The following is a 13,284-nucleotide window of genomic DNA, read 5'->3' as shown; positions in this document are numbered from 1 at the left end:
GCTTTCCGGGTGTTCAGAGGATGAGGAAGGGGCTGATGGGCAGCAACATGAAATTTCTGAGGAGTCTGTGGAGGATTGTAGGGGTCTGGAGGGAGATGTTTTGGAATTTCCAAGCCATTCCCAGGCAATGGGAGAAAGTGATATCAGTTCCCATGAGATTAGGCCAGAGTATCCTTCAGAGGAGAACGTGGGAAACGAAGGTTTTTCCGGACTGAATTACCTTGAAATTAGGAGGCAGAATGTAAAAACAAAGACAAACTCGTTTTTCTCAGAGGCTTAGAGAAAATGAGAGAAAAAGCAGGTGTGTGTGAAGTGATGTTATGGGAGGGACTGAGGCCTTTAAAGGGATTTCTGGTGGGAACAACATTGTAAAAAGGGGAAACAGCTCCCGGTTTCTAATCCTAAATCCTTGGTATTTCAAAAATCTTGGTTTGATTCCTGTTTACGACTTCATGTTCTTGGAGGTTTTGCCTTTCTTGTGTTCCTGTTTTCATGTTTGTGGATGTAACCTTTGAACAATATCCTGCCTAAGTATTCTTTTGCTTTGTGTTAACTCAGGTCTCTTTGGATTACTTTTTGATGACTTGGTTCAAAAGCTGATAAGCTCTTAATCTTGTTGTACTGAATTACTTTTTGTACTTTTGCTGCTTCTTTTTTGATTTGCTTTCTTTCTTTTATACTTATTCATTAAGAAACTTTACTTATTGGATTATCTGAACTTTGTGTGGTGTTGAGTGAAAAGGTGTTCCAGAACTACAGTGCAACAATGATGATAATATTTATTATCCACCGCTCCTTTCGGTTTGAGGGTACAACATGTTAACACAAATGCAACCATAAGAGCATATATTAAATCATACATGTATTAAAATATAAGAGACCAAAGTTAGTGTGATTTAGAAGTCATAGTTAAAACTCTCTGGATAGGCCTGCTGGAAGTGACAGGTTTTCAGTTGTCTGTTACATCCCAACAACTGAATTAGCTGTCAAATCTCTTCAGGGAGGTCATTCTCCAGTCTTCTTGGGGAGACCAATGAAAAGGTCTTCTGGGTGATGGTTGCCAGTTAGGTTCTGGCTGCGTGGAGTAGCTAGCCCTTGTAGGACCTCAGTGTCCTCAGGGGTAATTGTATGGGAGAAGGCGATCCTGTAGGTAACCTAGACCCAAACCACATAGGACTTTAAATATCAAAGCCAACACTTTGTACTTTGGCCATAAATGAATTGGCAACTAGTTGAATGACTTCAGTGTAGGGGTAATATACTTGCTCCAAGTTGTTCCTGTAACCAGTCTGGTTGCCATGTTTTGAACTAATTGGAGTTTCCGAATTTGGTACATAGGTAGCCCAGTGTAAATCACATTGCAGAAGTCCAACCTTGAGGATTCTAGGAAGGGATGCAGCTAGAAATCAAAGCTGATAGTAAGCAAGATGTGGCTATTGGATTGGACCATTAAAGGATACAGATAATTTTCCCCATTACATTTCTGTTTTTCAGCTTTCTTTCCATGTTGCAGAATGAACACCAAGAAATTTCCAGGAAAAACTTGGTGGAATTTTAGAAAAACCTGCTACAAAATTGTAAGGCACAATTGGTTTGAATCTTTTAGCATATTCATGATATTACTGAGCAGTGGTGCTCTGGTAAGTTTATTCCTATGTGCCTCGCATAACTGTATTTTCTGTTTTGATTTAATCTGCTTTTCTTTTGCAACTGTTTTTGCTGAGATTCCTGTGATAAGGTGATATTGCCTTTTTTATTTTGTGATATTTAGTTTTCAAAGAGATGGGAATATTAGTATGTTTCAACCTAAACATTAGGAAAACTTTCCTCATGGTAAGTGCTGGAGTGGAGTCTTCTCCTTTGGAGGTTTTTAAGCAGAGGCTGGATGGATCTATCGGTCAGGAATATCTGAATTATGTATTCCTGCACGACAGTGGGTTTGGACTGGATGGTCTTTGGAGTCTCTTCCAACTCTATATTTCTATGATTCCATGAACTTAAAATGGAAAGACAGGGAAACAAAGAGATCAAGTAGAACCTTTGAGGCTAATAGATTTATTTTTGTAAACATTATTGAGAAATAAGCTCAAATGTTGCCAAGCTCCCATTAGAAACTTTTAATCATCCTGTAAAAGCCAAGTGCACAATTATATGGTGTCTTGTCTTGTCGTGTCAGGAGTGACTTGAGAAACTACAAGTCGCTTCTGGTGTGAGAGAATTGGTCGTCTGTAAAGTATAGGGTTGTTCATTTGGGGTAAGTCCTGATCTGTTTCGTGTACTGGCTTTCGGTGGGGGTCCCAATCCATTTTTGGGAGCCTCCCAAAGTTTTTGCTCTCCAGTACCAAAAGATCGGTTCTTTATCGGCCCATTATGGTGGGGGGAAGGCGTCCCACCCAGGCTCCCCTTCACGACGCATGCTTTAAGGAGGCTTCTTCTTAACTGCTGTTTCTATTCTAGAGGAGGGGCTTGGCTGCAGCCCCTGGCAGACACTCCTGCACACCACGCACACTCTCTCCTTGGAAAGAGTGCATGTGTGGTGTGCAGGCCCAGAAAGTGCCCACGTCTACCAAGGCTTTCAGCTGAGCGCCTCTTAATCTGTAATGCAAAAAAAGCAGCCAGGTGTTGGGACCCGCTCCTGCTTGCTTTCGTATTGTGAACTGATTTCCGTAGCCCAGTGGTTCTCAACATGTGGGTCCCTGGATGTTTTGGCTTTCAGCTCCCAGAAATCCTAACAGCTGGTAAACTGGCTGGGATTTCTGGGAGTTGTGGGCCAAAACACCTAGGGACCCACTGGTTAAGAACAACTTCCATAGCAGGAGGGGCTTTCTTCTTCCGTGCTCCCGAAAAAACGAAAAACACGAAGGAAATGGGAGAAACAAATTCTGTGCACAACTGTAGTAAAATATTCTCTTCAAAATTCTAAATTATATGGCTTAGTAATGATTCAGAAAAAGTGGAAGATGAAATTTGGAATATATTTTTTAAACAGTTTCCTAGAAAAGAAATGAGGGAAATTAGAAACCCAATGTTGAGCAACATATTAGAAGTATGGAACAAATATAGGAGGAAGTTAATAAGGGAGAGGTCAATTATAACCCCAATAGTGATGGAAAAGAAGTTTCCAAATTTTTTTTTAAAAAAGTAATGGACAAAAAGGTAAGGGAAATAAATTTAGATAGGATAGGGGACTGGATGAAGGTGGGAATGAAGAAGGAAATGATGTTGGAAGAGTTTAAAGAAATAAAATTGTCATGGTTCCATTGTATACAATTAGAACAATGGCTTAAAAATTGGGAAAAATGATAGAAATGGAAGCCAGCTTAATCAATTTGAACAAATAATACAGAAGGGAAGGGATGTAGAAGAACATGAAAATTTGAGAGGTATAATTAGCAAAAATTATAAGATATTAATTGAAATGAATGAGGGAAAAATAAAAAAGAATACCCTTAAAGAGATTTGGGAAGAAGATTTAGGGATAAAAATAAGTGAAACAGAGTGGCAACAATTATTGGGACAAAGACATTTAAAAAATATATCAATACGGGTTAAAGAAAATTATTACAAGTTAATATGGAAGTGGTATCTGACACCAGTAAGAGTAGCATATATGAATAAAAATAATTCAAAAAATTGTTGAAGAGGGTGTCAAGAACCAGGAACATATATACATATGTGGTGGCAATGTAAATATGTAAATAACTTTTGGGAGAAAGTATTTAGAGAAATAGAAGATATAATGAATATGAAAATTGATAAAAGTCCTAGCATAACTTTATTATCATTATATAATAATAAGCAATTGAAAAAGGAGTATAAAGAAGCGATAACAAACTTATTAACAATAGCAAGACTGCTCATAGCAAGGAACTGGAAAAAAGAAATGAATATACAAATAGAGGAGTGGTATAAGGAAGCATGGAAAATAGCAATTAATGATAAGCTGACATGTATATTAAAGGTTAAAAAAGGTATATGGAAACAAAGCGACTTTGATGCTGTATGGGGAAAATTTGTTGTAAATGGTTTAAAAAACAAGGAAGGAAAGTTACCGCCACAAGAAGAAATGAGATTTTGGACAGATGATATGTAAAAATTGTGGCTTGAGACGGGTGGAGGGGAGCACTGTGGTGGAAATAAAAAGGGGGAAAATTAAAAAAAAGTTAAAAAAATCTAAATTATATCTGATTTTTTACATTCCAGATCTTTGAAGATATTTACCTTGAAAATAGAAAAACAATAAAAAATATACTGGAGTATGCGGATCTATTTTTTTTCTACATCTTTTTATTGGAGATGCTTCTGAAATTGGTAGCTTATGGATTCAGGTCATATTTCACCAATGGCTGGTGTTGTCTTGATTTCTTTATTGTATGTGTAAGTATTGCATGTAATGTGGTGCTTGCGTATAGATGTCTGCAGTAATTTCTAGTCAAAATCCATATAAAATTATTGACCTATAACAGTGTTATTGAAAAAGGAAGGCAGTATATGTAGATGAGAATATGGGGAATTTCTCTCTCTAGTGTTCATGGGTTTTGCAATAAATCATAGGGATCCCTTGGTAAGCAGATCAGCATAGAAAGAGTTTCCTTACAATATTTGAAAACTCGTACTCCAGTTGTAAACAGTTGGTATCTTTCTTCAATGTTTGCAGATTTCCTATCCTGTGACAACAGACAAGGGTATGTGCAACCCCACGATCTCCATAAAATCTCTCAGAACTTTGAGGGCCTTGAGACCACTTCGAGCATTGTCTAGATTTAAAGGGATAAAGGTATAGTTTTTCTACCTCTGCATGCTTTTAAGAATCAACAAGAAGCCCCTCATTTGCCCCTGATAACACTTCCTAGTGGATGGGCAGAGCACATAGCTCCTTTGGAAAAAAGTAAACACTAGAATTTCTCATCAAGTGTGGAACTCATTGTTTTGTTTTTCTTAAGGAAACACCTAATCATAGGTTATCACTTGTGGCTGAGAATGATTGACTTCCAAGTGTAGAGTCATGGTGGTTGGTCTGTAGAAACTTGATCTTGATCTGCATGTTCTTTCACAATGAGGACATTGTTTCTAGATGGAAGGCTGTCCCAACAAGGTTTGGCATGGCTTCACTCACCTTCCTCTTGACATGTTTCTCGCGTTCACTCTTCAATCATGCCTCTTCAATCATGTTTCTACTCTTCATGATTGAGTAGAAAATTCCACAACACTGACAATAATCAATTAACATAAGATAACACTTACAAAACATCACAAAAAACAACAATTATAATATAGTAAATTAAAATGAAGCAATAGCTACTAATTAAAATGGGCATTTGAACATCCCAGCCATAAAACAAGTTAAAAAATAATGTGAAAGAGCCAGAGTCAGTGTCAGTTTGTTTGGTCATCTAGTTTAGCTGGTGTCTTAAGCCCATCTTTCAATATCTTTTCCTGTCCACCTACATTCCATTTTCTGTTCTTGAGTTGAGAGTACAATAACTGCCTTGGGAGACAGTGATGAGGCATTTGAACAATGGGGCATTCGGTCCAACAAAGCTCATGGCGGAGGATCATCACTTCAGTGTTGGTGGTCTTTGCATCTTCCAGCACTGCCATTTGTCCGCTTATCTTCCCAAGAGATTTGCAGGATTGTTCCAGAAGTTGAGAGTGACGTTTGTAGATGCTCCAGGTATATAACAGTGTTGGAAGGACAATAGCTTTATAGACAAACATCTTGGTATCCCTACAAATGTCCTAATTCTCAAACACTCTCTGAAGATTATATCCACACTGTTCCTCTGGAAGGATGGAAGGTGTTCTGGAATTCCAGGAAAATTTGTTCTGAAATATGTAGAAATATGTCTGCTGGGATTTTCTTGGTTGCCCACACTTTTTCAATTAGGCAGTGAAGTTGTTGTGCCAGCTCAGGTCCGCCCTCTTTAAAGATTTTAACAGGGATCCCATCATGTCTGCTGGCTTTGCTACTTTTTAATTGGCTGAGTTCCTCCAAACTAGGCAGTGCTGCAAGCTCATCTCTGGTTTGTTGTTGCAGGATTGGTGAGAGAATCTCTTCAGCCATATTGAAGCTGTGGTTAAGGAGGTTATGGTAGTGCTCTATCCAACATAGTACAATTGATTTTTTATCCCTCAGAGGTTTGGTTCCATCTGATAAACGTAGAGGGTGTCTGGTTCCTCCCATGTGGCCTTGTCTCCCTGGGAGCACATGACTCTTATGACTTTGATTGCAGGTTCACTGTAACACGCAAGCCCTCTCACCACAACAAGGTGACAATCCATCAAGGGGGGGTGTGCAGACACACCTGGAAAAGAATTTCCCACTGGAATTCTGATTGAGCTGACAGACAACAATGTTGTCTTCTTTCTCTCATCTTTTGTGTCAAAGACAAGCTGCGTATTCATGAAAGAAATGCTGAGATGATCATTTGCCCAATCTTCCCTCTGAGTTGGGATTTAATGATAATAAAATATTTTTATTTGTTACCCACCTTTCTTTTACCCACCTTTCTTTTAAGGTGAGGCACAACATCGTTAAATACATCTGTAAAATCACATATCAAAACATAGTTAAAATGCAACCATCAAAACATACATTTGTTGGGTTTCATTCTTGGACTGCACAAGTCTTTTTCTCATCAAGTTTCTGGTCCTCAGTGAGTAGCTAGACTAGAGGCAGGGCCAAGCTCAAGGATTCCTTTCCTCCCACATTCCTATGCATGTTTCCTAAAGTTTAAATTGTCCCGGGAAGAACATGCAATTTCCATCATTTTTAGTTCTACTTTTGTTTCTCCCAGTGAGGATGCATTTTGCCTCGTGGACTTTTAAAAATCCTTTTACCTTCTTTAGAAGATGAGATTTAGTATGCTAGTTTGCTCCAAGACTTTTCTATCAAGAATATATTTCTTTTTTACTTTAATAAATCTTTCGAACCTAAAGTTTGACTCTGCAATCCTCATCCATCCTGATGATTAGAGGGCTATTCCTGCTCACTACACTTTAGTTTCTGCTGGTAATTGAGTTTACTCTTGCTACTCTGCTATATTTTCGTAGAATTACCCTAACTGAGGGTTATTTTTGAGCCCAACAGCTCAAATTCCCCGACAATATTAAAACATAGGTAAAGGTAAAGGTAGTCCCCCGACATTAAGTCCAGTCATGTCTGACTCTGGGGTGTGGTGCTCATCTCCATTTCTAAGCCGAAGAGCCAGCGTTGTCCGTAGACACCTCCAAGGCCATGTGGCTGGCATGACTGCATGGAGCGCTGTTACCTTCCCGCCGGAGCGGTACCTATTGATCTACTCACATTTGCATGTTTTTGAACTGCTAGGTTGGCAGAAGCTAGGGCTGACAGCGGAAGCTCACACCGCTCCCCGGAATCGAACCTGCGACCTTTCGATCAACAAGCTCAGCAGCTCAGTGCTTTAACCCACTGCGCCACTAAAACATACACATATTAAAATACTTAAACATAAACTTTCACAACAAAATCCATATCACATCCAGTAGATCACCAAGGCTCATTTGCAAAGCAAGGAATCATGTAATTTCTCATGTTTATTATATTGCTTGGCTGTCAAATTGCTTGTTCTTGCAATTGTATACAGTTCATTTTTCTGTTTAAGGTGGTCGTGAACGCCCTCGTAGGAGCGATCCCTTCCATTGGGAATGTCCTCCTTGTCTGCATTGTTCTCTGGCTTCCGTTTAACATCCTCGGAGTACAACTGTTCAGAGGCAAATTTGGGAACTGCAGCTCATCTGTTCCGGATGAAAAAAGGGCTGACTGTGTCAATGCACCGGTCAATTTTGACGATATCATGAAAGGATATTTGGCTCTCCTACAAGTGGTATGTTCAGTCACAAATATATTGTATTGTCGAAGGTTTTCATGGCTGGAATCACTAGGTTCTTGTGGATTTTTTCGGGCTATAGGGTCATGTTCTAGAGGCATTTCTCCTGACGTTTCACCTGCATCTATGGCAAGCATCCTCAGAGGTAGTGACCTCACTACCTCTGAGGATGCTTGCCATAGATGCAGGCGAAACGTCAGGAGAAATGCCTCTAGAACATGGCCCTATAGCCCGAAAAAACCCACAAGAACCACAAATATATTCTCTAGCTGGAAAACAAGGCACATATGAGAAGCAAAGGAAGGAAAATCTAAATAGGAGATAACTAGCTAGATAGCATGATAGCATGACCCAAGTATAAAACAATCATTTGCTGCTGTAAGCTTGCAAAATGTGAATTATACCAAATTAATTTCTTGGATGTTATAAACCTATGTATCACAAACCCTCCAGAATCTAGATGTGTTTATTTAATTGATCTATAGTTTGCCTTTCTTCCAAGATGAGAATTCAGTTTATACTGCCCTTATAATGCAGATTGAACCGGATTATATGGCCATGAAACTGCATTCTGCGAGTCTACATATAATCCAGTTCAATTTGCATTATGAGGGCAGTGTAGATGTCATAAGCAAGCACTCATGTTGCAGGGCATAGTTAGAACAGAAGGGTCTGCTTCTTTCTTTTTATATGGATCATAAGAATATGACATATTATTATAAGACAAGCTTGATGTAATGGGTAGCCAGATTTGTCTCTGGTGTTTGTATATCTAATAGCCTCTGGTGGTGCAGTGGGTTAAACCCCTGTGCCAGCAGGACTGAAGACCGACAGGTCGCAGGTTCAAATCCAGGGAGAGGCGGATGAGCTCCCTCTATCAGCTCCAGCTCCTCATGTGGGGACATGAGAGAAGCCTCCCACAAGGATGATAAAAAACATCAAATTATCCAGGCATTCCCCAAGCAACGTCCTTGCAGATGGTCAATTCTCTCACACCAGAAGTGACTTGCAATTTCTCTGACACGGAAAAAAAAAATCTAATGGCTTCAATGGCTAAAGTTTCACATAGCAAAATTTAAACCTAGCTAAATAGATTTGAGTCTTTCCCTGTTTCCTATGTCATGAACCACTTTCTCCACAATTTAATTCCTGTAGCAAAAGCAAATCCGGTATTGACTTTCTAGGGTCAGTCTCCACTACAAGGTGATGAACTCCACCTGTTTATATTAGGCCCAGCCCTTGAGTGAGGCTAAGAATAGATTGTAGAGATTAGGAGTAGACATGCAGGAGATGTAGGACACAGCCCCACTCCTGTTTTTATATACATATGGAGCAGAAGTGAATCCTCCCCTGATACCACTGCCCCATCAGGTCTATTGCGAATCTTAGCATATAAATAAGGAAAAGTAGCAAGCCATATTCATTCTGTGACATAGAAGGATTTCTAGTGGGGAGAAAGCCGATGATGCAGTTACTGAATTTCACTTTTCCATCTTGACATATGTTCCTCCCAATGTGAGACAAATTAGGTAAAAATCACTTTAATAACATGTTTTGTTTCTATGGATCTTTCTCCAGGCAACGTTTAAAGGCTGGATGGAGATCATGTATGCTGCAGTAGATGCACCCAGTGGTGTAAGCCATAAAATGTTTTTACACATATTTTGGGGGATTTTTGCATGTTTTGTGGAAGAATCACACTTTATTTATTTACCATGTCAGAAGCAAGTTGAGAATATGGTTATAATGTATAGAAAAACCACAAACAAAGTTAAAAACTTTGCATTATACTAAATTTTCTTTGACCAGAATCTGGCCACTTGGAGTGACTCTGGTGTCGCTTTAAGAAGGTCCACCTTTGTGCATGTGGCAGGGCTCAGGCTGCATTGTAATAGGTGTTCTGTGGTTTGCTCTTCTCCACTCTAGCATGTCATTGAGTCCACTTTGCAGCCCCATTTCTCTGGTATCAGCCACTGATTGTGGTTCCATGTTTTAACCTGCCACTGATTAACAGAAGAATCACATTGATACATTATTTAGATGAATCAATATGTCACTTGATGGGCTCTTGAGTGACAAAATTAGCTTCAGTACATTTGCACCAGCTTTATATTGCTTGTAAAACTAAATTTTAGTAGACTACTATTTTATAGTTTGGCTGCCTTGGTATTAAAAGCTGTGTCCCAACATTGGCATGCGTTAAAAATTAATCAAAATTGTTTGAGCAACGTGGCCAAAGAAATGTAAGAACTTATATTCAACCACATTGGCCATCACCCTTCATTTTGTGATCAAAGCTAAAGGATATTTATTCAACTAAGATTGATTTGGACACACTTTGTTTCCAAAGTTAGTCCACAGAAATATCTAAAGACAAGGTAACATGGATCCAAGGCAGGCAAACTATGCCACACGTGAATGGAAAGCAAGAACAGCTTAGAAACTTGCCTACATGAATTCCAAGAATATAGGCCCAAAAACCTGAGAATTGTTTATCTGAATGCAGTGTTGCCCTCACAAAGATTGTACCAGCAGAAATCACTTTTAAAAGTCCCCAAACCTCCCATGACATCATTTCTCTCCAGAAATGTGGGAGACGAGTGTTCGTCTAGGTCAAGGCAACTGGAGTTGAGGAGAAAGGGCATGCAACAAAGACTCACTTTTCCGAGAGAATTCGAGATAAGGAGCGGAGAAGCAGGTTCGAGAGAAATGATGTCATGGGAGGCTTTGGGGCTTTTTAAAGTGGTTCCTGCTGGTACAATCTTTGTGAGAGCAACACTGCATTCAGATAAACAAATCTCCGGTTTTGGGGCCTGTGTTCTTGGAATTCCTGTACTCAAGTTTCTAAGCTGTTCTTGCTTCCCATTCATGTGTGGCATAGTTTGCCTGCCTTGGATTCATGTTATCTTGTCTTTAGATATCTCTGTTGACTTTGGAGACTTTCTTTGAAGGGATTTTTGGACTCTCAGGTTCTATGAAAATAGCCTTTTGAACTTTTGAATTTGCTTGCTTTTTATATACTCTGCTTTTAATAAAGTTTTACTTATGGGATTACCTGGGTAGTGTGTGGTTTGTGGTGAAAAGAAGCTTCAGGGCCCTAGTGCAACACTCGCCTCCTTAGTCCCAAGACCTAAAGAGGAGATTCCAGAAGACTCCCTTCCACCCTAAAGGGGTGCCATGGGTGTTCACCAGTTTCCATATCAACAAAACTGTCAGTGACCAAAAACTGATCACAGACCATAGCCAAAACCAGTTTCCCAGCTCACAGTGTGGGGCAAGCAAAAGGCTCTTCAACAGGGAAAAAATCCTACATGGCCCCTAGGCAACCAGTTGGACTCACACTGCTGCAGCAGTAGGTGGATGGATCAACACCAAGACTGGAGAGACAAAGAGTGGGAGCTGCCTTCTTTTAACAGCCCGACCCCCTCTCGGGTGCCTACACCCAGCTCCCACAGGTGGCATCACTTCCCTGTAGGCCAGTGGTTCTCAAATTGTGGGTCCCCAGGTGTTTTGGACTACAATCCCAGCCAGTTTACCAGCTGTTAGGATTTCTGGGAGTTGAAGGCCAAAACATCTGGTTGAGAACCACTGCTGTAGGCCATTAAATAGGACTCCAGCTCAATGTATTTGCACCTCCAGAGCGGGATCCTGGCTGTATCAAATTAAGAATGAATATAAATGTCTTGGCTCTTTAACTATGCCTTTCTTTCTTTCTTTCTTTCTTTCTTTCTTTCTTTCTTTCTTTCTTTCTTTCTTTCTTTCTCTTTCAGAACCAGACAAGGCCATGTTTTGAAAACAATGTGTATGCCTACCTCTATTTTGTGGTCTTCATTGTATTTGGCTCATACTTCATGCTGAACCTATTCATTGGAGTCGTTATTGACAATTTTAACCAACAAAGGAAAAAGATACGTATCTGTCCCGAAAAGACATAAACATGTTACAGAATGTTTTGCTGCCACAAAGTCTATCTGGCATGTGGGTTGGGATTCGTGTTAAGTAGGTGTACAATACAGAGCTATAATATTTGCAGATGAAAATGACCTCATAGAGCAGTGGTTCTCAACCTGGGATCCCCAGATGTTTTTGGTCTCCAACTCCCAGAAATCCTAACAGCTGGTGAAGTGGCTGGGATTTCTGGGAGTTGTAGGCCAAAAACATCTGGGGACCCCAGGTTGAGAACCACTACCATAGAGCAAGGGTCCTCAAACTAAGGCCCAAGGGCTGGATACGGCCCTCCAAGGTCATTTCCCCGGCCCTCGCTCAGGGTCAGCCTAAGTCTGAAATGACTTGAAAGCACACAACAACAACAACAACAACAACAACAACAACAATGCTATCTCATCAGCCAAAAGCAGGCCCACACTTCTCACTGAAATACTAATAAGTTTATATTTGTTAAAATTGTTCTTCATTTTAATTATTGCATTGTTTTTAAGTGTTTTTGCACTATAAATAAGATATGTGCAGTTTGCATAGGAATTCATTCATGTATTTTTCAAATTATAATTCGGCCCTCCAACAGTTTGAGGGACGGTGACTTGGCCCTCTGTTTAAAAAGTTTGAAGACCCCTGTCATAGAGAATGTGATTCTTGCAATCTCAGTAGTCAAGCCCTGATTATATTTACTTAAGTAAGAGTCCAGTCTTAAAAGCAACAGGATGAAGACTAAGTGGAAGTGCCCCTGTGTCGCTTTCACCAGGCATGAGAAAATCCTCCACATTTGTTTGGGTTAGGGGCAGCTTGAGGGAACACTACTCTTGGAATCTCTATGTACGTTTTCTCAACAGCATTGTAGATTGGGAGGCTGCTCCTGCAGAATTCTGGGAAATGAAGTTTGGGCAAGTTGAGGACCTCTCCAACTGAGAATTCCAAAGGATTTGTTCTGAACTACATTTCCCAGAATTCTGCAGGAGTAGATCAGACGACTGGCAGACAAAAGCCTCAGTTCTGTAATGCTGGTTTGGAAAGTGTTCTGCATCCTCCACTGTGACTCTGTGGATAACCTCTGGGACTGGAGGACTTGGATATTCTAGAGCAGTGGTTCTCAACCTTCCTAATGCCGCGACCCCTTAGTACAGTTCCTCATGTTGTGGTGACCCCCAACCATAACATTATTTTTGTTGCTACTTCATAACTCATTTTTCTATTGTTATGAATCGTCATGTAAATATCTGATGTGCAGGATGCACAAATGCCCAATACACCCACATTTGATTACTGATGGGGTTGGGGGGATTGATTTTGTCATTTGGGAGTCTTGGAGTTGCTGGGATTTATAGTGCACCTAAAATAAAAGAGGCTTCTGAACTCCACCAGTGATGGAATTGAATCAAACTTGGCACACAGAATTTCCATGACCAACAGAAAATACTGGAAGGATTTGGTGGGCATTGACCTTGAGTTTTGGAGTTGTAGTTCACCTACATCCAGA

The 13,284-nt window shown here is 40.1% G+C and overlaps 1 protein-coding gene across 1 annotated transcript in view; it reads left to right on the top strand.

Moving 5' to 3' along the window:
* The window catches only part of LOC132779148 (sodium channel protein type 5 subunit alpha-like), a gene marked incomplete at its 5' end in the record, with an annotated part of 60,223 nt that overhangs the window by 39,021 nt on the left and 7,918 nt on the right, over positions 1-13,284 (top strand). Inside the window, 6 exons of the mRNA XM_067470578.1 lie at positions 1,495-1,640; positions 4,204-4,398; positions 4,685-4,777; positions 7,626-7,847; positions 9,429-9,485; positions 11,621-11,762. Of these exons, the coding sequence (XP_067326679.1) occupies positions 1,495-1,640; positions 4,204-4,398; positions 4,685-4,777; positions 7,626-7,847; positions 9,429-9,485; positions 11,621-11,762 (855 nt within the window). The remainder of the gene's footprint in view (positions 1-1,494; positions 1,641-4,203; positions 4,399-4,684; positions 4,778-7,625; positions 7,848-9,428; positions 9,486-11,620; positions 11,763-13,284) is intronic.

The sequence above is a fragment of the Anolis sagrei genome, chromosome 6 (assembly GCF_037176765.1).
Source record: "Anolis sagrei isolate rAnoSag1 chromosome 6, rAnoSag1.mat, whole genome shotgun sequence".
NCBI lineage: Eukaryota > Metazoa > Chordata > Lepidosauria > Squamata > Dactyloidae > Anolis > Anolis sagrei.
Note: the sequence above shows the minus strand (reverse complement) of the source record. Positions and strands in the feature narration are given on the sequence as shown.